The sequence below is a fragment of the Uloborus diversus genome, chromosome 3 (assembly GCF_026930045.1).
Source record: "Uloborus diversus isolate 005 chromosome 3, Udiv.v.3.1, whole genome shotgun sequence".
Taxonomy (NCBI): Eukaryota; Metazoa; Arthropoda; class Arachnida; order Araneae; family Uloboridae; genus Uloborus; species Uloborus diversus.
Window position 1 is genome coordinate 14725717 of NC_072733.1, and position 24514 is coordinate 14750230.

Here is a 24514-nt window from a genome sequence, read left to right on the forward strand (position 1 = left end):
GTAAATTTTTGTGTGCCCCCAGCCGGGAAAGCTTGCCCCCCCCCCCCCCGTTGGGGATTTCCTAGTGCCACCCCTTATATAACCTCAATGTTTGCTATGCTAAAGTGAGGTGTGCGAATTATTTCTCTCGAAAAAGTTCAGACTCGTTCCCCTGAACTTTCGCGGTGCAATGGATTGTCAAAAACAAAAATCCCTCTCGGACGTTTTAAATGCTATACGTCATTCCTATTTTATTGGGAAAAGAGAATAGAATGTCATAAAATTTTCCAGATAGTTGCACATGGCTGTAATTTTTTTTCTTCAACAAACAACATCCTATATCAGTTCTAAAAACAGAAAAAGCAAGTAAGTGCGTATTTAAGGGGGCATTGAAGGGCTCCGGGCCCCTCCTGAAACGAATTTTAAACTACTCATTTTAACTCAGACTTTAATATTTTCAAACTAAAATGGATGATGCCATCTTGATATTGCATGCTATCTTGCAAGTATAAGATTGAGTATCTAAATGACTGTTAGAAATAGTTTAAAAGTCCTCAAAAGAATCAAAAGCCCAAGGAGTTGAGTTATATATTTTAACCAAAATACTCTGGTTGAAATTATTCTTTTAATAAATAATATATATTTCCATTATTTGTACTCGAACCACCTTTTAAAGCTCTAAACTAGGATTTCTGAACAGTAGCCACTGGCGACCAGAGTCACAAAAGACGGTAGCCATTTTTTATAAATTATATCTTTAGCGCAAAAAGTGAATAATTCACTGTTTGTTATATATTAGCACCAAATTTAGGGATTATGATACTCTACATAAGCAATAAACAAAACTTTAATGGATTTTTTTTAACATAAGGATATAAACATACAACGGTAAATAATGTTTCGCAAATTAAAAAAAAAAAAAAAACTACGAATTTCTGTCGCCTGACACGATAATTTTTCAGCGAATGAGCCCACCATAAATTGGTAGGCTCATCCACAAAAATCTTGTTTTGAAATATCGTCTCCATTGCGCTTTACTCTTAACCGTACTTATAAAATGTCCTTCCTTAATACACTTTTTGGTTCAACGCTATCCTACATGTTACTCCAAACCTTGGAAGCGTACTTTCGTAGCACGATATACACTGGTGGGCAATTGCTAAGGACGGATGGCAATAGCAGCGTTACGAACCACAAAATGGAAGGCAAAGAAATATGGAAATTAGCATAAGTGTGGAATACGGTAAGACGTGTTGTGCGTATGAAAATTTTAGATTCACGACGATGCTCGTCACGTGGTAGCGCTGATAAGAGATATAAAGGATTTGGTGCGTGACGACCATTGTTATTCAAAGGCAGAATTTGACGGGAAAGAATCAGTTCACGAACTTGAATTTCTTGGTATGCCTTCCCGACGTCTCTTGGATGATTTTACAAGTGGTCGTGCTGCTCTCAAGTTTGAAAAAAGGCAAAAAGTATCAGTTGTTACCAGGGAGTTCGACGTTAGCCGCAGAGTTGTTTTGAAGGTTTGAAAATCATTTCAAACAAGTGGAATCTGTATCAAATGTCACGGGGGAGGTTGTGTACTCGGTACGACATTAGCAGAAGATTGGTACATAATGGTAGCAACAAAAATGAGCCGGCGCAACACAGCTACTGAGGTAGCAAAGCCGTTTCCTGCTGCTACTAGCAAGCAAATTTTCCGAAAAATTGTAGCCAGACGTTTGCAAGCAGTCGGACTACACGCCCGACTGCTTGATTTGTACATCCCATTGTCTACAAGTCAGCGTATGACACCACTAGTAGGATATTTCTCCTTTTCTTTTATGTTTTCCGGCCTGGGGCATTACTCTGGATCTCTCTAGAATGAAGCCGGTAGAGAGAAAACCAGTTTTTTCTCCCGCGTGACGTCACTACTCGTGAGCTAGAATTTTGCACTACGCTCTAAAGCACGTTTACGCGTCGGTACCTTGTTTGACTAGCGTGTAGTTCTAGACTGGTAAAAAGCCGGTGAGTTCGCCTTTTCGGTAGAGAGAATTGTTTGTTTACGCTGATTTCTCGCTTTGACTGACTCGCTTTTGATGAAAATTATTAAGGAAAGTACTCTGCGCCATGATTTTAAAAGCTTTTTAAAACTTGAACTTCAGTCTATAATTCCAAATAGTCAGTTATTTATAATTGACTTTTAACCCACAATAATTTTCTTTAGCTTTATATAACAAATATAAACAAATAGCTAAATAAAATACTATCAAATTCAAACCTTAATGGAAATAAAAGTGGGTACCTTTTAAGCACTTTTACCACCTAAGTTATGTAATTGTAAATAGATTGAAAGCCACTGTTGTTCGTCCATAAAGTAGTTTAATAAATATATCCTGACTTAAGCTACAAATTTAAAACTGATAACATTAATTGACTCTTAGAAAAACGGTGCATTCAAAAACGGTAGTAATATTAAAAAATAATTTATCTTTTGCAAGGATTTCACTTTTTTTTTAAACACCTCCTGCAGCGTTTAGTTTTTCAACTAATTGTGCCTAGTTTCTCTGTCGATCTAATGCTTAATATTTTGCAGTTAATTTATTCGCATTTAAGTAGTGGTTGTTTTCCATTTCTGACTATAATAACTTTAAACTGATGTTTCTTGATTCCCATGTCCGTAATTAAGCAGCGGGTTTTAGGGTTCCAGCCCCCTGAAAAAATTTCAAAACAAAGCAAAAATATGGTTTTTATAAAACTGTTTTGCTGAAAACTTCTTTTTATTGTTTTATTTATTATTATTATTATTTTTTAAATTCCATTTAAAAAAATAAAAATATTTTTTAACGATACAAACTAAGTGCTTTTTCTGCAGTCTTTATTTTTATTATTATCATTGTGAATATCATTTCTTTTAAAACATTAGTTCTCTTCAGATTTGAATACCTGACGCTAACAAAAACGTCAAAGCTTTTTTAATTTACAAGAGCCAAACTCTACATTTTACATTTTTTAAAAGTGTCAAACAGTATGAATTTAAGAAATATCAGTTTGAGTGCGTATACAGGAGTACACGAATCTATTTCATTTCTCCCCCCCCCCCTTTTTTGAGTTTTTAAATAGACATCGAACATTTAATGGGGGTGGTTACATAATTTTTTTTTCATTTCATGGAAAAGTCCCCTTTTATATTTGCTTATACTGGTACCCTTACCCTCATTTAAATAACACATTGTAACAAAAACCACTATAATATGCGAACAAAATCAAATTTTATAAGTCTAGTATAGGTTTCACGAGAAATGCGTTGGTAAAACCCTCCCTGATACAAAAATCTGGTGACGGCATTGTTGATTCTGACATTTCTTTCAGTCCCTTTTTATGATAAAAGTGTAGCTGATTCACTGGGAGAGGTGATATACGAACATTTTTTTGAAGGGGCCCCCGGAAGTTGAAAAGTGCCTCCCCTCCCCCTCGTCCTTACACTGTTTCACTAACAAGTTTTCATGACTTTACTTTTTAGATGATTTTGAAGATCCCCTTAAGACCGATTAATATACTACATAAATATTATTATTCACAGGCTTATTCACCCCCTGTTCAAAATATATTTTTGAACAGGGGCGTAAAATATCTTCAACATTTCGAAAAAATTAAATGCTAAACCCTGGATACTTTCGCCGAGATGCTATAAAATGAGTGGTTTTAATAAAGAACATTGTTTTAATGATTATAACATAAGGGCATGGTTATTAAATAGGCTTGCTAGACCTCCCGGTTTGCCCGGGACGGTTCCGGTTTTCAAACAAAATTCCGGCATTCCGGTCGGTTTACTTCACGTCCTGATAAAAGATAAATTTGTTTATAAATCACCAAAAAGGTTTAAAAATAATTGAGTGTGAAGGATTATTTAGAAAGATTACTTTATCATTTGTAACATTGACTTATAAAATTAGAGCCGGATTAGTTTGTGAAAATTTTTACAACATGATGTAAACCAAAAAAGTCTTATAAAATGAAAAGTATATCTAAATAATGTTCAATTTTTTATTTCTCATTCAAAGTGTTTTTCTAGCTCAAATAAATTGCAAATATTTACATCTCGGAAATGAAATGTTCAAAGTTTATCTGCTTATGTCATTTTTTATTACATCTGTTTTATGTTCATAGTTAGTAACCATTTATTCATAGCACTGAGAATAAAATGCCGTACACTCCGAAAATCATCCACAGGTGTGTACCCTTTTGAATACTTGACACGGGGGGGGGGGACCATCCATTTCGGTGTCCCGGTTGAACATTTCAGAAATCTGGAAAGATTATTATTAAATAAACTCATACCTCATTTGAGTTTTTTTAAATTAGTTTATATTTCAACTATAAAATATTATGAAATTGTAAAAATCATAAGCTGTATAACATATAAGCTTAACTGAAGAATTCAGAAACTATTTGTTTGCAAATTTCAAAGCAGTTGCTGATTTGTTCTTAAAGCCATGATACAGTTGAGATATTTTGATACTACATACCGTTTGAAATAACATTATGGTTTTTCCAAGAAATTACCATGTGATTTCTTTCATTTTGCTTTTTTTATAAGCTGAGAAATAAATCAAGCATTTCGCAAATAGCTTCGGATTAATATGGCTCTTCTAGGTACTTCTACACATATTTTTAAAAATGTAAATTTTTGATCCCATCAACAAAAAATTACTGGACAAACCGCGATGTTACCTTTCCTTGAGTTCGCAAACGGTGAATTAAGTATGTATTTTATTATTCCTAACGACTCTAGGATTACTTCTTCAGCAAAGAAAAATGCTTTCATGCGAATATGCTTTGTTTAGTGTGCTCTTTGTAAAAAACTAAAAAAAATGTTGCATGTCACAAAGGAGTCAACTAAAAAATAGTAAATGAAAAATTAATTTATCCCTGTGTAAGGGGTTATGCCCCCCCCCCCCCCCCCCCCCCCCGCTTTCTTACTAAAATGCGCCTTTGTGATTCACCCATTACAGAGAAATAAAGTCGAGTTAAACTAATAAAACACGTGTAACTGTTTGGATAAACGCTAGTGAGGTGAGATATGGAGTCATTTGATTGGTCAATCGTTTCCCCGTCTCGAGTTGCAGAGCGAAGGGGAGAAATTCCTCACTAGAAGGTTTGAGCGTAGCACGAAATGTGGCAACCGACTATTTTCTCACCGATCCTCCCTTGTCGTGAGGGAGAAATAGACGTCACTTGAAGTTCTAGAGACATCCAGAGTAACGCTCCTGTATTCAGTATTACTCTCACGCCAGATCAGTTGTCGTCCACAATTTAACGACAGACTCAACCTGCTGTCATCTGAGAATAGTACACAAACTCAGTCGACTTCTCTCCGATTGTGATGTTGACGACATCATTACAAACGGCCGAAACGATGGTGTCATGATCAATGGCCGTACGCCGCTCATGTGCTGCCAAAAAGACTATGGCTGCCATCGATACATTGATGTTGTTCTGCTACCTCATGTTTACATGTTCCGTGGTGCTGGGGGGCGATAAATTCGTTTTCTTGGACGACAATGCAACATTTCATCGAACAGCCACTATCCAGGAGTGTCTAGAGAGCAAGAAAATTCAACCGGCCAGCACATTCTCTAGATCTGATTTCCATCGAAAATGTTTGGAATGCTTTGTGGAGCAGTCTTGCTGATCGACAACACCCTCCAATAAAGAAGGACACCCTCATCCGTGGCTGATAGAAGAACGAGATAAATTACCACATCTGCCGCTGGATATTGTTTGCAAAGTGGCAAACGACGTTGTTGAAGCTTGCATTGCTATCCATGGAGGCCATATCCAATATTGACAGTTTGCGCCGGAACTCCTGTGGACGGTAATTACATTTTTTCACCTTTACGTATTTAGCACAAAATGATCGTTTTGTCCTTTGAACACTTTTCAACGCCTTTTGGATTCCAGAGCACAATAAATTATCGTTATTGTAATGTTCTAGTGTTCTGACATTAGTTTATTTCACTTGGCATTAAATTATACTTACTTTTTTGTGCGCTACATAGTTCATTGTGATCCGTCCTTAGCAATTGTCCACCAGTGTAGCATTTTGACAAATAAATAAAAAAAACATGGTAGCCAATCTTGACTCCCTAAAGGCGTAAAAAAAGGAAAACATAAAAATAAAATTTTAAAAAACTGAAGGTGCAAAAAAAAAAGGCGACAACACAAAGGCGCACAAGTTCGAAAGTGCAATTTAAAATAAGAGAGAGAGAAAAACGAAGGCACACAGGGGGGTTTGAGGGAGCATAAAAAAAAACCTGTGGCGCACACGTCCGAGGACGTAAATAAAATAGAATTTTTAAAAAATAAAGGTTCAAGCGAGGGGGGGGAGACAAGGCGCACATGCTCGAGGGTGCAAAAAGTAAAACCGAAGGAGCTGAGGTTTAAAGGTGCAAAAGAAAAAAAGATTGCACAGGTGTGCAGAACAGTGGCGAATCTAGGGGGCGGTTGTGAGGCTGCAGCCGCCCCCAAACGAGGTCTAAAGGTTTTTTTTTTTTTTAACAGAAGTAGCACTTACAAAAAAAAAAAAAAAAAGTCATGCAGAAAGAAAACTTTAAACTGAAAATATTGATTTGCTTTTAAATTTCAGTCCTTATTTAAACAAATAATTTGTGGTATTTTACATCCTAACTAGTTTTGAGAGAGAGTAAGTCCTTCATAACAACCTCTGTAATAGTTAGGATTATCTGGATATTCATACGAATGGTCACAATATCACCAAAGTTCTGTATCTGATGCCTCCCTACCTACTTCGAATAGCTTTCAAGATGATCTGCTGATGTTGCTTTGTTCTGAGCTCATTCTAATGTGTTTGTTGCTATCTTTCTGATTTCACCTGTGACAGAGTTTGAATGGCATCGTGACGCACACTGATTTGTATGACGCATCATTTATTTTTGTTAAAACTAAACTAAAACGAACTGATGTGTGCAGTGACTTCTTTATACGTATGTGTAGGGGTGTGTGTGTGTGTGTGTAGGTGTGTGTATGCAAGTGACGCAACCTGGAGTCGGTTTTCGCTAGTGGAGCAGCATCGTGTGGCGGCCGGTGGTGCTGCAGAGGGAGGCGGAGTTAGGAATAAGTACATCATGTGACTTCTTTTTACACCAATTTAATGTTATTTCCCTAGTATTGCAGTTTTAATGTGATTATCTCTATAACTCTCTAAATATCACCAACAATGGCCACATTAAAACCAGATTTTTAAAAAAAATTTTAAAAATCGTCAAATTTGTCGCCAAGTTGGCGACAAAACTTGGTGACCGAAAGACTGGATATATTGCCAAGTGTCCGCCAAATTATAACACCACTTGAGTTATAAATTCCCCCCAAAAAGGTGCAAAAGACTGCTTTAGAAACACCCGAATGCAACCAAAACAAGAGGTGCACAACTAGACCCCACTAGGAGTCTACGTACCAAATTTCAGCTTTCTAGGACATACCGTTCTTGAGTTATGCGACATACATACACACATACGCACATACATACGTACATACAGACGTCACGAGAAAACTCGTTGTAATTAACTCGGGAAACTTCGAAATGGATATTTCGGGTGTCTATACGTTCTTAGGTGCATATGTACGTGTAGTCGGGTCGAAAAAAATACTCAACATTCATTTGGGGGTGAGCAAAATGGAAATTAATTCCGATTTTTGAGTGAAAATGTTTCGCGAATACAATACTTCCTTTTTTGTAAAAGGAAGTAAAAAGAAGTAAAGGATTTTACACAGCTGGTAACAGAATCAGAGGGCACTTTTTAACGCAAATGAAAAGAAGGATGCTAAAACTATAAATGCAATGCAATTGAAAAACTTATTATATCGGTGCATTTAAAACTAATAGCTGTATTTTTTTTTTTTTTTCCATTTTTGTGAATGATTAATCTTTATTCCTTTTACCAGGAATTCTGTAAATGAAAATTTTATGCTTTTAATATTACCAGAAGTTCTTACTGCAACAGTGGCTGTTTGAAGTCATAAAAAGCAAGAATTTTAAAATTCTTGCTTTCTTTTCCATTCATTTCTAATGTGAATTGCTATCGTATATAAAAGCTTCAGAAATTCGAAATCGATGAAAAGAGTCTGAAAGCATTGCAGGAGGAACATTTATTTTTTTAAACAGCTATTAATACTTGCAAAGTTGTGTATGTAGGCGTGCGTGTTTGTGTGTGGGGGGGGATATGTTTATGTGTAGGGGTGTGTGTGTGTAGGTGTGTGTAGGCAAGTGACGCAACCTGGAGTCGGTTTTCGCTAGTGGAGCAGCATCGTGTGGCGGCCGGTGGTGCTGCAGAGGGAGGCGGAGGGAGGAATAAAATCATAGGACATCAAAATAGTCAGGAGAGAACAACAAGCAATCGTGATTGCTCAAAAAAAAGGGTGTGTCCTGGACTCTAGCTAAAAAAAGTTTTTTTTTTTTTTTTTTTTTTTTTTGAATCACTCTAAGCTTAACTCTTAATAGGTACATGTCCAATTTAATTTATTATTTTTAATTTCATTGAAAGATAATCTCGTTTCATATATATATATATATATATATATATATATGAAACTACTTTGCAAGTTCTTTCTTTTTCAATGTTAATTGCTACTATGATTTTTTTATATTTTTCTTCGGTTTCAATTAAATGTATTTAATAACAATATGATTTTTTTTTTGTTTCTTTTAGTAAGATTACTTGTAATTAATACTTGTTTGTTCATTGTTTTTCTAATAAAAATACTCTGAACTTCATGTCCATCAAACTCAGCCTTTTGAGCTTTTAAAAATTTTATCTTTAAAAATCATGTTTTTTGTGAATCAATGATTTTTTTTAAATCAACTGATTTAAATCACTCAACCCTGCTTCATAAGAAAAAATAAATAAATCTTTTATGCATTATTTTTTATTTACATTGTCACATTTATTTAAAAAAAAAAAAAAAACAATCTGTAAGATGATCCTCTAATTTTAATAACATGAAACAAATTTATTTGCACTATTAATTCCTTCTGTATGCTGTATCCAACAAGAATACTGTGTTGCCTTTGAGTAAACTTCGGACAGATTTACTAAATCACATCACTGATAAAAAGTTAATTGTACATATTTCACAATCCATCTGTTATCATAGAGTTCGATAATAGTTTGAAATATATTTTTATCTAATGCAAAATTATTCATTTTTGTAAACACAAACACAAGCTTAAATAAAGTTTGTTTTTTTTTAATTACTCATCTAAAAATTTTTAAACTTGGATTGAGTGCGGTTGCTCTGTTTGTGCAACCATATGATGAACAAGATTTCACCATTTAAAAAACAAAAACAAAGGCGAAAAGCAGAATTAAAATCTTTTAGCCGACTCGAACTCAATACAATGTTTTCTATTCTATTCCTATTCAGAGTCACAACTGACTACAACTGTATTTATGTCGAGGACTGAATGCTAAGTGCCTTGCCTTCATTATTTTATGCACCGATAGATAGCAGCACCATCTCCGGATCGAACAGTTAATGAGAATTTAGAACTAGACCAGGAGCTAATAGCAATCTGGTGCTAGCACCCCCAGGGGTATCGTTTCACTTGGAGGACATTGAGACCACGAGCATATTTAACGTCGCCCAGTCCCCTTTAATGACGACGGTGGATCTTCGACCATCGAGGTTCGAACTCAGGACCCTCCGGCCCCGAATCCGACACTCTACCGATCGGGCTACCACGGGCCTTGTTTTCTATTCTGCCACTTTAATTTTTTCCCTTGCTGGAACAGGGAACTGTTGCCAGATTTCAGTCTCGACCCTATTATAGAACGCTGTCTTTGGTTGCATTCGACGAGCTCGACCGGGAGCGACCGGTCAGTTAATCACGTGACAGCTAATGATCACATGCTCCAATCAACCAATCAACTGCTTAGAATGGTAACCGCTGTGTTAACCGGTTGATCATAGAACTTTTCGGTTAGTAACCAGTTACTTACCGGTCGACCGGTGAGTTTCGTCGAACGAAACCTTTGATTCTACCAGACTTCCTAGAGAAATTCCAGTTACGTCATAACGACACCGGTTTAATCACGCGGTGTAATCGGTAGATTATTTCCGAACACAGCCCCAATAGCTTCAGTACCACGTAACATTTTTGACCTATTAAAATATTTTTTTTTTCACCTACGCGTTATTCGTCTGCTCAAATAACCGCGGTTTTATCACAAGCGTTCCATGGAGCATCGGCTAGTATACAACCGGTTAATAACCACTGACGTCATATCCTTTAATATGACCAATCAGCTGTGAACGACCGGTCACTCTATAGAAGTCTTTTCGCACGATGAACTTTATTTCGAATGAATGGCAACTCCTAGCTCCTGCCTGAAACAAACAAACATTACGCTGATCCACACCCCTGGATTTTAACCAATCAGCTTTTAGAGGAATATTTATCTTTTCTCGTCTGAAGTATTACACAACAGTTACATACCAACATTCGTACGACGAATAAGTTTTATTTGACAGCGCATACGTTCGTACTTTAGTAAGTTTTCTTAACCAGCAAACCTATTTCACAATTACTTCATATTTTTTCAGAAAAAGCATTTACCTCCTGTTTCAACTGGAGACGAAATAGTTAAACATTATTTCTATTCTATTGCAAAAATGCTACGTCCTACTTTTTCAAGACTTCTATCTTCAAGGAAAACTGCAATCAGGTATCTATTATATATTGCGCAGTTTATTGGCAAGTCAAAAAACAATGTTTTTGTCAAATAATGTAATTTCAAGTTTTTATTTAATTTTTATTTATTTGTTTTTTAACTTATTTTTTAAATCCATCATTATGTTTTTTTACGTAATTGCTGTCAGCGTTTTCCTCGTTTGTAAAATTTTGTAATTATTCAAGGTTATTATGAACATTTCTTTCACCTGAAAAGTTTGAAGACTTTCCTTTTCTATTTTGTGCCGTCTTCCATGAACTATAATTTTTTTTCCAAACAAATTCCAAATCCGATACTTAGTTTTAGTTTAAAGTTATTACCTTGACTGAATATTGTGTGGGGAGCCTATTTGGACTCGAAAGTATGTCTTCCAAATATTTCAAAATTTAAAAACAGTAAATTTATCTTACACTGATGAGTTTGAATAGTAGCCTGTAAACCATTGCCTGAAATTCATTAATGTATCACAATACATTTTAAAACTTTCAAGTGTTCTTTTATATTTTCATATTTATATCCTTTTGTTACTTTTTATATCTTTTAGGACTTATGCAATTCATTGGTCAAGGTTTCTGCTGGTGACTTTCCTTTTTATTTTTGCCTCATAACTAGATACTTATAGCAGGGATGCCCATCTCAGAGAGTGATGTTTCATCCCCCTCCTCCTTCATGCCCCCAATACCATGAAGAACTCCCAGGAATGAGTCTCCCAATAAAGAGAGAGATATCCCTCCCCTTACCAAAACTTTAGTGCTGCCTTATGCACTGTGACCCCTTCTCCTGATGGTACATGTGATGCACATATGAGGCAGTGAGAAGCAAAGGGATGTAAGTGGACATTTCCCAGTTTTGCGTAAAACACATTTAAAGATTACTTTCATTGATTTTTTTTTTTTTTTTGAATCATGCTTTACAGCAGCACCTACCAGGACTACTAGAACTACTGTCTTGCCCCAAGACAGAGAAGAGGTTCACCTTCCATTTGTACTGGTTATCTTCAAATTTTTAACTTTGTCACTTACGTCCCTTTGCTTCTCACTACTTCATATATCTGATAAAAGCTAAAAGGAGGGAAAAGTGACTTTGAAATTATAAATTGATAAAAGGAATGATGAAAAGGGGGGAAATGTTAAAACATATGACTATTGCATATTGTAGCATAAAAACATTTATATCGACTTTAATTCAAATAACAGAATTTTATGCAAATTAAATCTAAAAATTGAAATTTTAAATTAAAAGTTGAGTTCTTTTTATCATTTATAATGATAATTCTTTCTAACATTCCTATTAGTGTTTCTTCTGGACATGTTTGAGAGGGCGCTGTGCCTGTTCTCTTTCAGGCAACCTTTGATACAGCCTTTGAAACTATTTTTTTTTTTTTTTTTTTTTTTTTTTTTGCATTCTTTAACGAGTCCCCCTTGCCCTTTCGAAATTTATTAACACTTATCACAAAAGCAAATTTTCTTGCTCAATTAGGTAAATATTTACTCCAGTATGTCTTTGAAATGTAACTCTCTCATTCCTCTTGTCCACTACAATGGGTGTGTGAAGATTATATTAGAGAACCTTATACTTTTTGCCTCTTAATTCTTTTGAGAAAGTGCTCTTTTATTAAGAAGTGACACTCCCCTTTTTAGATCTAGGAAACGAACTTGTCACCTCAAAGCAACAGTAAGATATCTTACTGTTATTCCTGGGATTAGATGGGTCATTATAAAAAAAAACGTAGGTTTTTGAAATTGGAATTCATGAAAAAAAAAATCTTCAATATTTTTAAAAGTTACTTTATACTGTTCCTTTTAGGCACTTCTTACTCTCACATAGTTAGTCACGTTCTTTATTGGTTATTTTGCAGTTAAAATTTTGGATGTGAACGGAAGGTAACGGATAGTAAACATTCTGTAAATAGTAATTATTTTTATGATTAATTTGTTGTAATATGTCTAAATTTGGCGTTTATTCCATTATTCTTCATCTAAAAATTATTGTAGTTACTTAACCTGTAAATAGTTTCTTGTAATGAATATACAACCCCTTATATTAGTATATGGTCCTTCCATTTCTGCACGCTAAGATTTGTGAATGGAATAAAAAGAAAATACGAGAAACATTTTGAATTTTGTCGAACCTTCTCTAGGATTTATAGAACCTTCTCTAGGATTTATAGAACCTTCTCTAGGCCACTAGAGGGCGCCTGTGATGCAGGGAGTGTTTTTTGCTGCTAATTTGATAAGTGTTTTTTTACTATAATTTTTCATTATTACTGTCTAGTTTTAGGTTTTTTTACTTCACTTTATCATGTAATTTAGTTTTATTGTGTTTTGGGGGCTCATTTTTGCTGTTATTGTATTCTTGAAGTGTTTTTGCATTTTTTGGAGCTAAGCCTAACATGTGGTGATCTCCTGGTTTTTGATCTTGTGTGCTTTATTGGGTGTAGCAACTCTGTTTATTTACTGCTGTTTTTAGTATTTATTCTGTGTTTTTTTTGCATTTTTATCTTACTGTTTTGCCTTTTGGAACATATTCACTGAGTAGAAATGGGTGTTATATGCATTATGAAAGAGGTAAAGAGTGGGAAGGGGGACAGGTGGATCTCTTGTGATCTATGTCATATGTTCTGCCTGTATAAGGGGGAAAATGAGTCTGTTTTTGAAGAGGATTATATTTGCACTAAATGTGCTGAACTCTCAGACTTAAGACTTAAGATGCTAGTTTTGGAAGCCCAGTTAGCATTAGGGTGTAAGCCAGTTGTAGAGGGTATAAATGTTCCAGAGATTCAGGGGGAAGTTTCAAATGAGGAGTTAGATTGGGAAACTAAGGGTGTAATTTTGGGGGACTCTATGGTAAGGGAGGTGGGTAACACAGTTGGGAGAGTAAAGCGTAAGGTGGCTAGGTGTTGTTTACCAGGGGCTCGGGTAAAAGACGTTAATATGGTTGCTGAAAAGAAGGGAGTATTGAATAAGGAGGACATGGTTACTTTGTGGGTGGGAACAAATGATGTAGGCCACAGTAAAAATGAGGAGTTTTCTAGGGAATGGGAATCCCTGTTGGATAAAGCAACCAGCTTTTCGACAAATGTCCAAGTGGTTGGTTTGCTTCCCAGGTATGGAGTGCATAGGAGCTGGCTAAATCAACGTGCGAGGTGTATGAACTTGCTACTGAAGTCAATTTGCGAAAAGCGCAGTATCAGGTTCATTGATGTATGGAGTCATTGTAAACGGGATTGGATTGCTAGGGATGGCCTGCATCTGAGCTCTACAGGGGTCAAAATGGTTAGTGGATTAATTTTAAGGGCTTTGGAGTCAAAAAACTAAGTTGGAATGGGGGGCATGGTTCAAGCACCAGGTATCGAGAGAATGATATGTTTTTGGGTATTGCTAGAAATGGAATTAAAGTGACAAACAAGAGTAGTAATGTTAACAATTGTAATTTAGGAAATTTCAGGGTGTTAAATAAAAGCAACTTAGGCATGCTTAAAGTTTTCTATACCAATGCTCGCAGTATTAGGAACAAGATGGATGAATTGAAAAGCATAGTTATGGATGAGAAGTTGGATGTTATCGGAATTACAGAGACATGGGCTACCGAATCTGATGCAGAGTTATTACATATTGCTGGGTATAATTTATTCAGACAGGATAGAGTAGGTAAAAGAGGTGGTGGGGTTTTATTTTATGTTAGAGACAATTTTATTTGCAATGAATTGGTCATAAATGATAAGCCTACTGATATTGATATGGTTTGGCTGGAGTTGATGAGCAGTAAGGGCATAAAGCTACGCTTTGGAAACATTTATAGGCCACCTAATTCAAACCAGGGACAAGATGAACAGATGTACCGTATTATTAGTGACATGTCCAGTAAGGGATCCGTTATCATAATGGGGGATTTCAATTTTCCGGGTATTGATTGGAATAATTTTTATCCTGGTAATGGCAAAGAAGAGAAATTTTTAAAAGTAATTGGTGACTGTTTCTTAGATCAAGTTGTAACTCAGGGAACTCGAGAGGAGGCCATTTTGGATCTAGTTTTTTGTGACATAGGTAGTTTTGTTCAGGGGTTGAGTGTAGGGGAGCATATTGGAGATAGTGATCATAACAGCATTAGGTTCCGGGTTAAATTTGAAGTGTGCAAAGATGATAATTTTAGGTTTGTGCCCAATTTCAGAAACACAGATTTTGTTGCACTTAGGCAGAGCTTGAAAGAGGTTTTTTCGTCAGGGTTGGAAAATAGCGACGTAGATCAGCAGTGGACGGAATTTAAGGATAAACTTGCTAAAACCGTTGGGGACTATGTTCCATTTAGGAGAAAAGGTGTTAGTACCAAAATTTGGCCCATGTGGTTCTCCAGGGAGACTAAAGAAGCTCTTAATTATAAGCAAGCCACTTTTCGTAAGTTTAAAGAAACTGGTCAGAGTGCGGAAAGGCTCCAGTATGGTAAGGCAAGGCGAAATTTTAAGTATTTGGTACGGATTCAGAAAAGGGAATTGGAGCAAAGGCTGGCAGATGACATTGAATGGAACCCTAAGAGGTTTTTTGCTTACGCTAATTCTGGGAAAGCTCGAAACAGTCAAATTGGGCCTTTGGTTGATGAGCATGGAAATTTAATCCAAAACGATAGGGATATTGCAAATGTTCTAAATAACTTTTTTTCCAGTGTGTTTAACGATAACTGTATCTCAACAGTTGACACTAACAAGACACAAGCTATTATACAGCTTGAGGATTTTGTATTTTCCAGGGAGGAGGTTTTATTTCATTTGAAAAAGATTAAAGCAACTAAAGCTCCGGGACCAGATAATATTTATCCAAAAATTTTAGTTGAATGTGCAGAGGAATTAGTGGATGTTATTTTGAATATTTTCAATGCTTCTTATAACTCGGGGACGGTGCCAGAGGACTGGAAGCTGGCTAACATAATGCCACTCTTCAAGAAGGGGTCTAAAGGTATTGCTGGGAATTATAGACCTGTAAGTTTGACTTCGGTGATTTGTAAGATTTTCGAAACTTTGATCAAAATTAAGATCATGATGTTCTTAGAGACTAATAGTCTGTTGACTAGTTTGCAGTATGGTTTCAGGAAAGGTAAATCCTGTACTACTAATTTATTGCATTTCTACGACAAGGTTACCTCAGCTTTAGATAACAAAAAATGTGTGGATGTTGTTTATATTGATTTTCAAAAAGCTTTTGACAAGGTACCGCATGTTGCTCTTCTCAGCAAATTAGCTGACATTGGAATAGGAGGAAAAACTTTACTTTGGGTTAGAAATTGGCTTACTGGTAGGAAGCAAAGAGTAGTTGTGAGAGGAAATCATTCTAATTGGAGTGATGTTTTAAGTGGGGTTCCTCAGGGATCAGTTTTAGGGCCTCTTTTGTTTATTATATTTATGAATGACATCAATGATAATATTTCTGGAAGCATGAATTGTTTTGCTGACGATGTAAAAGTTATGGGGATTGTCGAAAATGAAGAACAAGTAAAACAGCTGCAAGAGGATTTAGATCATATTACTAAGTGGGCAGATAAATGGGGTATGGCAGTTAATGTACGGAAATGTCAAGTGCTACACTTAGGTCATGGAAATAAGCGTATGAGATATCGTTTACAGGGTTCAGTCATAAATCAGGCAGAAAATGTTATGGATCTGGGTGTCTTTATAAATCAGGACTTCAAGTTTAGTCAACAGTGCAGTATTGCTAGTAACAAAGCCAACAAAATGCTTGGGTTCATCAATAGATCTATTTCAAACAAATCTAAGAAAGTTCTTCTGCCTTTATATAGGAGTTTAGTAAGACCTCATTTGGAGTATGCTGTTCAGTTTTGGTCGCCTTATCTGAAGAAAGATATTTTTGTATTGGAAAGGGTTCAAAGAAGGGTAACTAAATTAGTAAGGGGACTCTCAGATTTAGATTATGATACCAGACTTAATAGGCTTAACATGTATAGCCTGGAGCAAAGGAGAGTCAGAGGGGACATGATTCAGTTATTTAAATTTATCAAAATGAAAGATGTAAATGGATTAAATTTTTGCGGGGAAAGCAGGACAAGGGGTCATTGTTTTAAGCTATTTAAATCTCAGGCTAACTTGGAAATCAGGAAAAACTACTACTTTAGCAGGGTCGTGGGCACTTGGAATAGCTTACCGGAAGAGGTGGTAATGAGCAAGGGAGTGGATAGCTTTAAGAGGGCCATTGATCTTCATTGGGGACTAATTAATTGACTAGGACCAGCCTAGCTGGGCCCAGTGCCTGTTGCTGGTCGTCACATTTGTATTTGTATTTATAAATAGCCTCCGCGCATGATAAAAAGTGAGACTGGTCTGAGCCGTTGCACTGAGAGCATGTATTTGGCTCTGTTTGTATTTTGAAGTAAATAGGTGTGTGACTGTTGAGTTTACAGTATTTAAATGTTATTTGCTTAATTGCTGATGATTGATTTAGCAGTTGTAACTACATTTCCTGTACATTGCTGTAAATAAATCTCCCGTGTTTCCTCAAGAACTGACATCATTTAAAGAAAGTTTGAAGTTGGCATCAAACGTGTAACAATATTTTAAATTTTATTTTTAAACTTTTCATTTAAATAAATATTGCATCTTGTATGAGGAACACAATTTGAACTGATTAAAATGTATACATCTTTCTTAAAATGGATTTTTAAAGAAAGTTGTATGCTCCATTTCTGATTGTATATCCTCCATTACATCTATACAGAAACGGAGGATACAACAGGGGTCTGCCCAGGATTTTTCACAGGGTCCGTTTTTTTGTGAAAAATCAAATAATTTTGTGAAAAATGAATTAATTTTGTGAAAAATCAAATAATTTTGCAAAAAATTTTTTATTTTAAACGAAATTTTAGAATGTAGAGATGGCACAAACTGCATCAATTAAACTTAAAGTTAGGTGTTTTCCTCTTCTATGTCGAGAAAATCATTCTGGAGTGGTCTAATATTTGGCGGGGGGGGGGGACATCGCTCTCTCAAGTATCAATATTTATCTACCATTCTACATTATGTTAAATTATACTAGAAATATTTCGGTACAGTATTTAAAATAAATGTAACAAAAAAATAAATTAATAAAATAAAATTCAGAATAGGGTTCAGCATTTAACTTTTTGACTCAAGACACTCTTAAAAAGCACAGAATTTCGTTTAAAACTTATAAATTCCATGATTTTAACAAAAATAAAAAGATATTTTAATTGTTTACCTCTTAACAAAGCGTAACAATCATCAAAAATTCTAAAAATCGGATTCCCGTAGCGGATGCAAAGAGATCGCAATTCTCAAAGTGAAGGCGTCAAAAGTATAAAAACAGCTTGTGAAAGAAATATTTTTGATAAAATTATTTTAAAATTGCATTTTAGAGTCCTATGCTAAACATTTCATTAATATCTGTGGACACAGTTGAAGCAAAAAAATAAATAAAATAAAATAAACCATCTATTCAGCATTTTAATTTTTGACTTAATAACAGAAAATGGAATTTTGCTTTAAAAACTTGAAATGAGAGTTCTAACAGAAATAAAAAGACTTTTCATTTATTTGCATCCTAATAAAGCGATGTTAGCTTGAAAAAAGAACAAAATATGATTCTCATATCGGATGTTAAAAGATTACATATTTCAAAATGTAGACATCTAAAGAAAAAAGAAACGGTAATTAAAAGAGTTTATTTAAAGTTAATCATCCTTATTAGCATCGAAAAATCAAAACCCATATAATTTTCTCCCAAAATAACAATTAAACATCGCACCACACCCACCATAAGAACACAAATATTGACAAGCTGGTAAAATGATGGGAATATTTTCTAGGACTTGACCGATGCATCGGCCTGGCCGATGCATCGGCGCCGATGGTTCAACAATTTAGCCATCGGCACCGGCATCGGCAACCGATGCTAACTTGCAGGAAACATCGGCCCATCGGCCTTAAAAACATCGAAAAGCCGATGGAATTGGCCGATGTTTTTGAAAAAAAAAGGACCTTTGTTGTTTTACTTTTTAATACAAAGTAAAGGGAGTTATTGTTTTCAAACACAATTGTTTACTTAAATTTCAGTATGAATTTCTATTTTAGTTACCCTTGAAAGAGTTTTTAATACTGCATTCAGGTACCAAACAAGTTAATTATTTCGTTGTTTCTTGCGGCTGGATGTACGTATGTATCTCTTATAAGTCATAACTTAAAAATGGTAAGCTGTAGAAGGCTATATTCTCGCATGTGGGATGTGCGCACATTCCAGTTGTGCACTTCCCTTTTTGTTTTCGATCGGGTGTTCTAAAAAGCCTATTAACTGATTTTTTGTGGCTATTATGCAAAACTAATATAGCGTCTCAGACTGACGATCATTTGGTGATATATTGCAGAATTGGAGACCATGGAAACAAATATGAGATGGTGAAACCGGTTTTGTTTCATTTTGTTAGATTCCTGTTGAACCGACGGTAATTTTTATTTTTTCGAGATTTGTAATATGAAATGCAGTAATGCAGTCTTTTCTGTATCGCTTCGGCGGAGCTAAAAGTTTGGGGCCCGTCTATATACATTTTGGGGCCCTATTTCTCTATCACAGAAGTTGTAAAACATTCATCATAAGCATTTTTGTAACTCCTACGGTGCCCTTATGGTTCTGGAGCCTCTCGCGCAGTTGGAACATTTGCTATATTTTAAATCCGCCACTGCACGTCAAAACAAACTCGGGTGCAAGTTTTAAAAGGATTTTTCTGCTCAATGTTTATGATTATTTTGAACTCTATTTTTTACGACTATTTTTTGTATTTCCGAGAACACTTGCGTGCCCCTCCTCCCACTCCCTCAATTTCTGAAATTAATCTCTAGTTGTACTTCTGAGTTGTTTAAAACTAACACCATTCATAATATTAGAGATTTGTTTTTTCAAGCTTTATCTATTGTTTAGGAAGAATTTAGAGCATTAATGTGAGAAATTGATTAAAGACGTTTTGAATGGTGACATAATTTGGAAAATAAAGGGATTTTTGAATTTTTTCTTCGGAAGTGCTGTAGTAGATTCAGAAACTCTCTTCCGAGGCGTTGGTGGTAGCGGTTCTGTACTAAAAAAATTAATCCGAAGTTGGGGCAGAAGTTTAACGTTGTGAGTTACTCCAAAATCAGAGGGTGACCCCCCTAACCCACCCTCGTCGTTTCAAGCATTTCTTAAATATTTAGCGATTATTTATTTTGGTCAAGAAATGTCATTTTGCGTATTTCTTATACTTGTTTCACCTATATTTTGTAATGCGTCATCTTTTTTGCATCATTAATAGCGATCGATTTTTTTTTTTCTGTTGTAAGTAACTATTTTTATGTATTTATATAAAATCAATGAATAAGTTTTTTTCGTTTTCATCACATGTTCAATAATATGTTATAAAAAAGTTTCAAGGATTTTCTATTGTGCAATTTTTTAAATTTCAGAGAATTATTTTTAAATTGAAAAATTTAATTTGAACTTGTTTGCAGTGCTTCATAAAAAATTAAACAATCAAATTGTTTAATATTACGTGTGCAAACATCAGATCAAGTAGTATATGTATTCAGTTATTAACTTGGTGTAAATATTGAGTTTGTTTATTGTAGCTGCGTTTTAAGAACCTCGCTATTTTAATGGCTATTTCTTTTTTCCGCTGTCACTGTTATACATTTTACGAAAAATGCAAACTTTTCTATTCATAAATTTTAAATAAGTATAAAAATATTCCTATTATGATTTAATATTGTAATTTATCTGTTACCTTTTTTTGTTTAATTTGATGACTAAAAAAGTCTACGTGCAATCTTTCCACTTTAATTACGTAATTTGTTGACGGTTTCATAGTTTTATTCTTAATTTTTTTTTTTGAATGATCAAACAACATAATTTAATGTTTTTTAACTATGTGTAGTTTACCTAAATCCATACATTATTACAATGTTACTGAAATCTTAGTTATATGTTCAATTAAAAAAAAAAAGTCAATTGGTTATTAAACAGACTCTTTGTTTTTATTCCTTTTTCTTCTTTTTTTTTTTTGGCTGTTGTTCTTTGTCTTCCATCATACAGCAGTCAAAAAAGGAGAAGCGTAACTACACCCTATACAGATTGTACGTAGTATGATCCAAAAGTTCGGGGGACAAGCTGTACAAAACCTTACCCAGAATAGTTCACATTACCGAAGCACATCCACCTTCAAAAGGTCATCTTCAGGGACTATGTACTTCTGCCAGTGTTAATATAAATCTTGTAATCACTCCTGGAAGCCATTTTTCGCTACCTTCTGTCATGCAGCTTTATCTTCTCCTGACGGAACAAAGCGGCGTCCATGCAAATGTTTTGTTTTTGCTTGGAACAGGTAAAAGTCACACGGAGCTAAGTCCGACGAAACGTTATGTTATTTGTTTGTCATATCAGAGTATTGGCCAATCGAACCGTGCATCCTCAACATGAAAGGCGTCTTCTTCCCCACGATGAAGTTGAAACAGCAGCGTTGAAACGAGACCTTACAGGAGGGTGCGATAAATGTCTTCCAGGAGTCCTTCTAAAAGCTATACGAACGTTGGCAGAAGTGCATGGTCGTTCAAGGTGACTATTTTGTAGATAGATGTACTTCGGTAATGTGAACTATTCACGGTAAATTTTTATACAACTTGTCCTCGAACTTTTAGAACATACTACGTAGGGGAGACCGGGGCAGGTTTTCGCGCTTTTTTAAAATTATTTTATTTATTTTTTATTTATTTGCCTAAGTTTGAAAAAACTATACTACACCATTCAGAGAAACCTTGGCTACAACGTGGAATTACTTACATTAATTAATTATGCTTTGTTTTACAGAAAAATAGTTTTAAGTGTCGTTATGTCACGTGCGAAAATGTGCCCCGTGACCGGGGCAAGTTTTCGCATACCTTATTTATAGACAGGGGCAAGTTTTCGTATGCACTTATATCAATATAATTTAGGAAATCAAACAAAATATTTTCAAGGTAGGTTATTTATTGATTTTCAGTAAATATACATTTAAAAACATTCATCACTGACTTGGCTAGTTAATAATTTTAATACATGTAGAACTGTTAAAAACACTAAACGTCATCGTCACTGTCACAATTAATGCATACAAAGAACATAGAGTTTCCTTTGATGCAAGACCCATCTTTTGCAACGAGTGCACTTTACCCATATCTCTTTAGCCTTATATTTACTGTGCAATTCTAAGCAGTAAATGCAAGCACAGTCTTCTTCCTCTGAATCACTCGATTCTTCATTTTCTTCGGGCTTGTTAGGTTTTCCAATTTGTCTCTTAAATAAACTCTTTTTTTACATTTTTCTTATTTTTCTTTTTATTCTCGTTTTTCATTTGTTTTCTCTGCTTAGCTTATTGCTGCTCTAGTCTAAGCTGGTCTTTCACCGGAGTGTCAGTCAAAATAGCCGACTTTCTCTTCTTTCTTCCTTTGCCGGTCTGTTTTCTCGGACCCGCTTTTTCCAGAGGTTTCACTTCTTCTTGGGTGGGACAACCTACGTTTGGCTGTGTTAGAACTTGAGTATCAGTTATCTCCCATGAATGATTGAGATTGTGATTTATTTTTTGTCTATTTTTTGTTTAAAAATAGAAGTTGTCGAATAAGAAGCTTACTTTTTCATGTGTATTTAACTATTTGTGCTTCATTTAAGAGTAAAAAGTATAATGAACATCGATAAATAGTAGCGATCGAAGGGGGCGGGGCATATTTTCGATACGACGGGGCATGTTTTCGATGCGAAAATATGCCCCGCTTGGTGTTCGAAAACGTGCCCCGTCGCCATGTTTTTCCTTTAACTTCACGCAGACGGTTAAAAAAAGAATTTTATGGACAAACTATCTCATCACTGGTAGCTCCTTAATGTGCTCTTTCGAAATATTACAACAGACAAAAACTTAACTTAAGACGTATGTGCTTGTTTTTAGTTTAAATGAGGTCCTCAAAAAATTTACTTACCTGTATAAAAACAAGTGAAACTGATGTTACGCAGCGATGTGAACAGCCATCCAACTGAAACTCTTGTAGTTGTCGTCTAGTGGCGCTGTCTTTCAAATAGTCTGGTCGGTGCTTCGCTCTACCAGCTCGCTAACGAGTTAAAGTCAAATCGAAAACGTGCCCCGAGCGAAAACCTGCCCCGGTCTCCCCTACGTATGAGTTTTCAACTTACTATTTCATAACTTTTTGAGTGACGTAAGTTTACACGCATGAGGACATCAGAAGAGAATTTGCGATTATTAACTAAGGAGGCGTTCAAAATGGATATTTCGGTCATCTATATGTTCTTAGGTACATATGTATGTACATATGCTCCGAAAAAACTTGTGAAATTTAAATTGGGTGATCGTAAAATAAAAAGTTAGGTTGAAATCTGATTTTTTTTGGATTACAATTCCTTATTCGTAGAAAGGAAGTAAAGTGAAATGAATCAATAATGATCCTTTAAATCCCTGACAATCTTATCAATTAATTTTTGTTAGATTTTTTTTTGCCATCGGCCATCGGCCATTTGGAGGAAAACAATCGGCCATCTTTGAACAATCGGCCAACAATCGGCATCGGCCCATCGGCCAAAAAATGCCATCGGTCGAGCCCTAATATTTTCTAATCAAGTCATTATAAAGGTTCAACGCCAGACGCTAAGTGGTGATAATTTTGAAGTTGGTAACCCTATCTGAAGCGATCATATTTTTTCCCCCACCTTTACTATCCCTTTGCAGTTCTAAGTTCATTTCGCAGATACATATTATTATTGTTTATTAAATCATGAGAGGGGAGAAAAGTGCTTACCAATGCCTTTTCAGAAAAGCTTACAACAGAATCACTGCTAATTAGCTGTGATAAAACAAAGAACCATAATTTTTATTTGGCAGTTAGAATTATTTATCGCTGGAAGGCTTGAAGGAGCATCAAAAAAGTGCCGATTTTTTTTTTTCTTTTTCAAAATTAGCCGATTTTGAAAAAAAATATCAATACATATTATATTAAATATTATATTAAATATATTATATTAAATATCAATTATATATTATAATCTGATCCCTCTAATTTGACTTTAAAAAAGGTTCAAAAAATTATCGGTTTATACACAGAAATATGCGTTATTTTACTTTCAGATTTGCTCTTTCAATAAACAATTTGTGAAAGATCCGATCTTGTTTATTAGAATTTTGTGAAGGGTCCGTTTTGTTTGATCGGGATTTTGTGAAAGGTCCGTTTTGATTGATCGGATTTTTGTGAAGGGTCCGTTTTGGTTGATCGGATTTTTGTGAAGGGTCCGTTTTGGTTGATCGGATTTTTGTGAAGGATCCGTTTTGGTTGATCGGATTTTTGTGAAGGGTCCGTTTTGGTTGATCGGATTTTTGTGAAGGATCCGTTAACGGACCCAAATATCCTCTGGCCAGACCCCTGTACAAATACTTATGTTTTGCTATGATCATTGTGTTGATTTAGGGTTAACGCAACAAGTTATTTAGAATTTTCTTTAAAAAAAGTGATCTGAAGTTTCTAATTTTTAACTACGCAGTTTCAGAGAAACTAAAAAAATATTCCCTTCTTTGGAATTGGGTTTTTCCCGAAATTTTAAAAGTATTTTTTTGAGCATGATTTAAAAGATATGATTTAACTATTTTGTAAATAATTTGACAAAGTTGAATTTTTTTTAACAATTATTTTAATCTGTGCGCAGATTGATACTCGTTTTTTACGCTTCTGCACATGACATCACAAGTGATGAAATGCCATTCACTGATGCCATTAGCGCACAGTGTAA

The 24514-nt window shown here is 35.1% G+C and overlaps 1 protein-coding gene across 1 annotated transcript in view; it reads left to right on the forward strand.

Annotated features, from left to right (window-relative positions):
* Positions 1–10452: 10452 nt before the first annotated feature.
* Positions 10453–24514, forward strand: part of LOC129219424 (very long-chain specific acyl-CoA dehydrogenase, mitochondrial-like) — a 74640-nt gene continuing 60578 nt past the window's right edge. The window contains 1 exon segment of the mRNA XM_054853822.1: positions 10453–10706. Coding sequence (XP_054709797.1) covers positions 10654–10706 — 53 coding nt within the window. The 5' untranslated portion in view covers positions 10453–10653.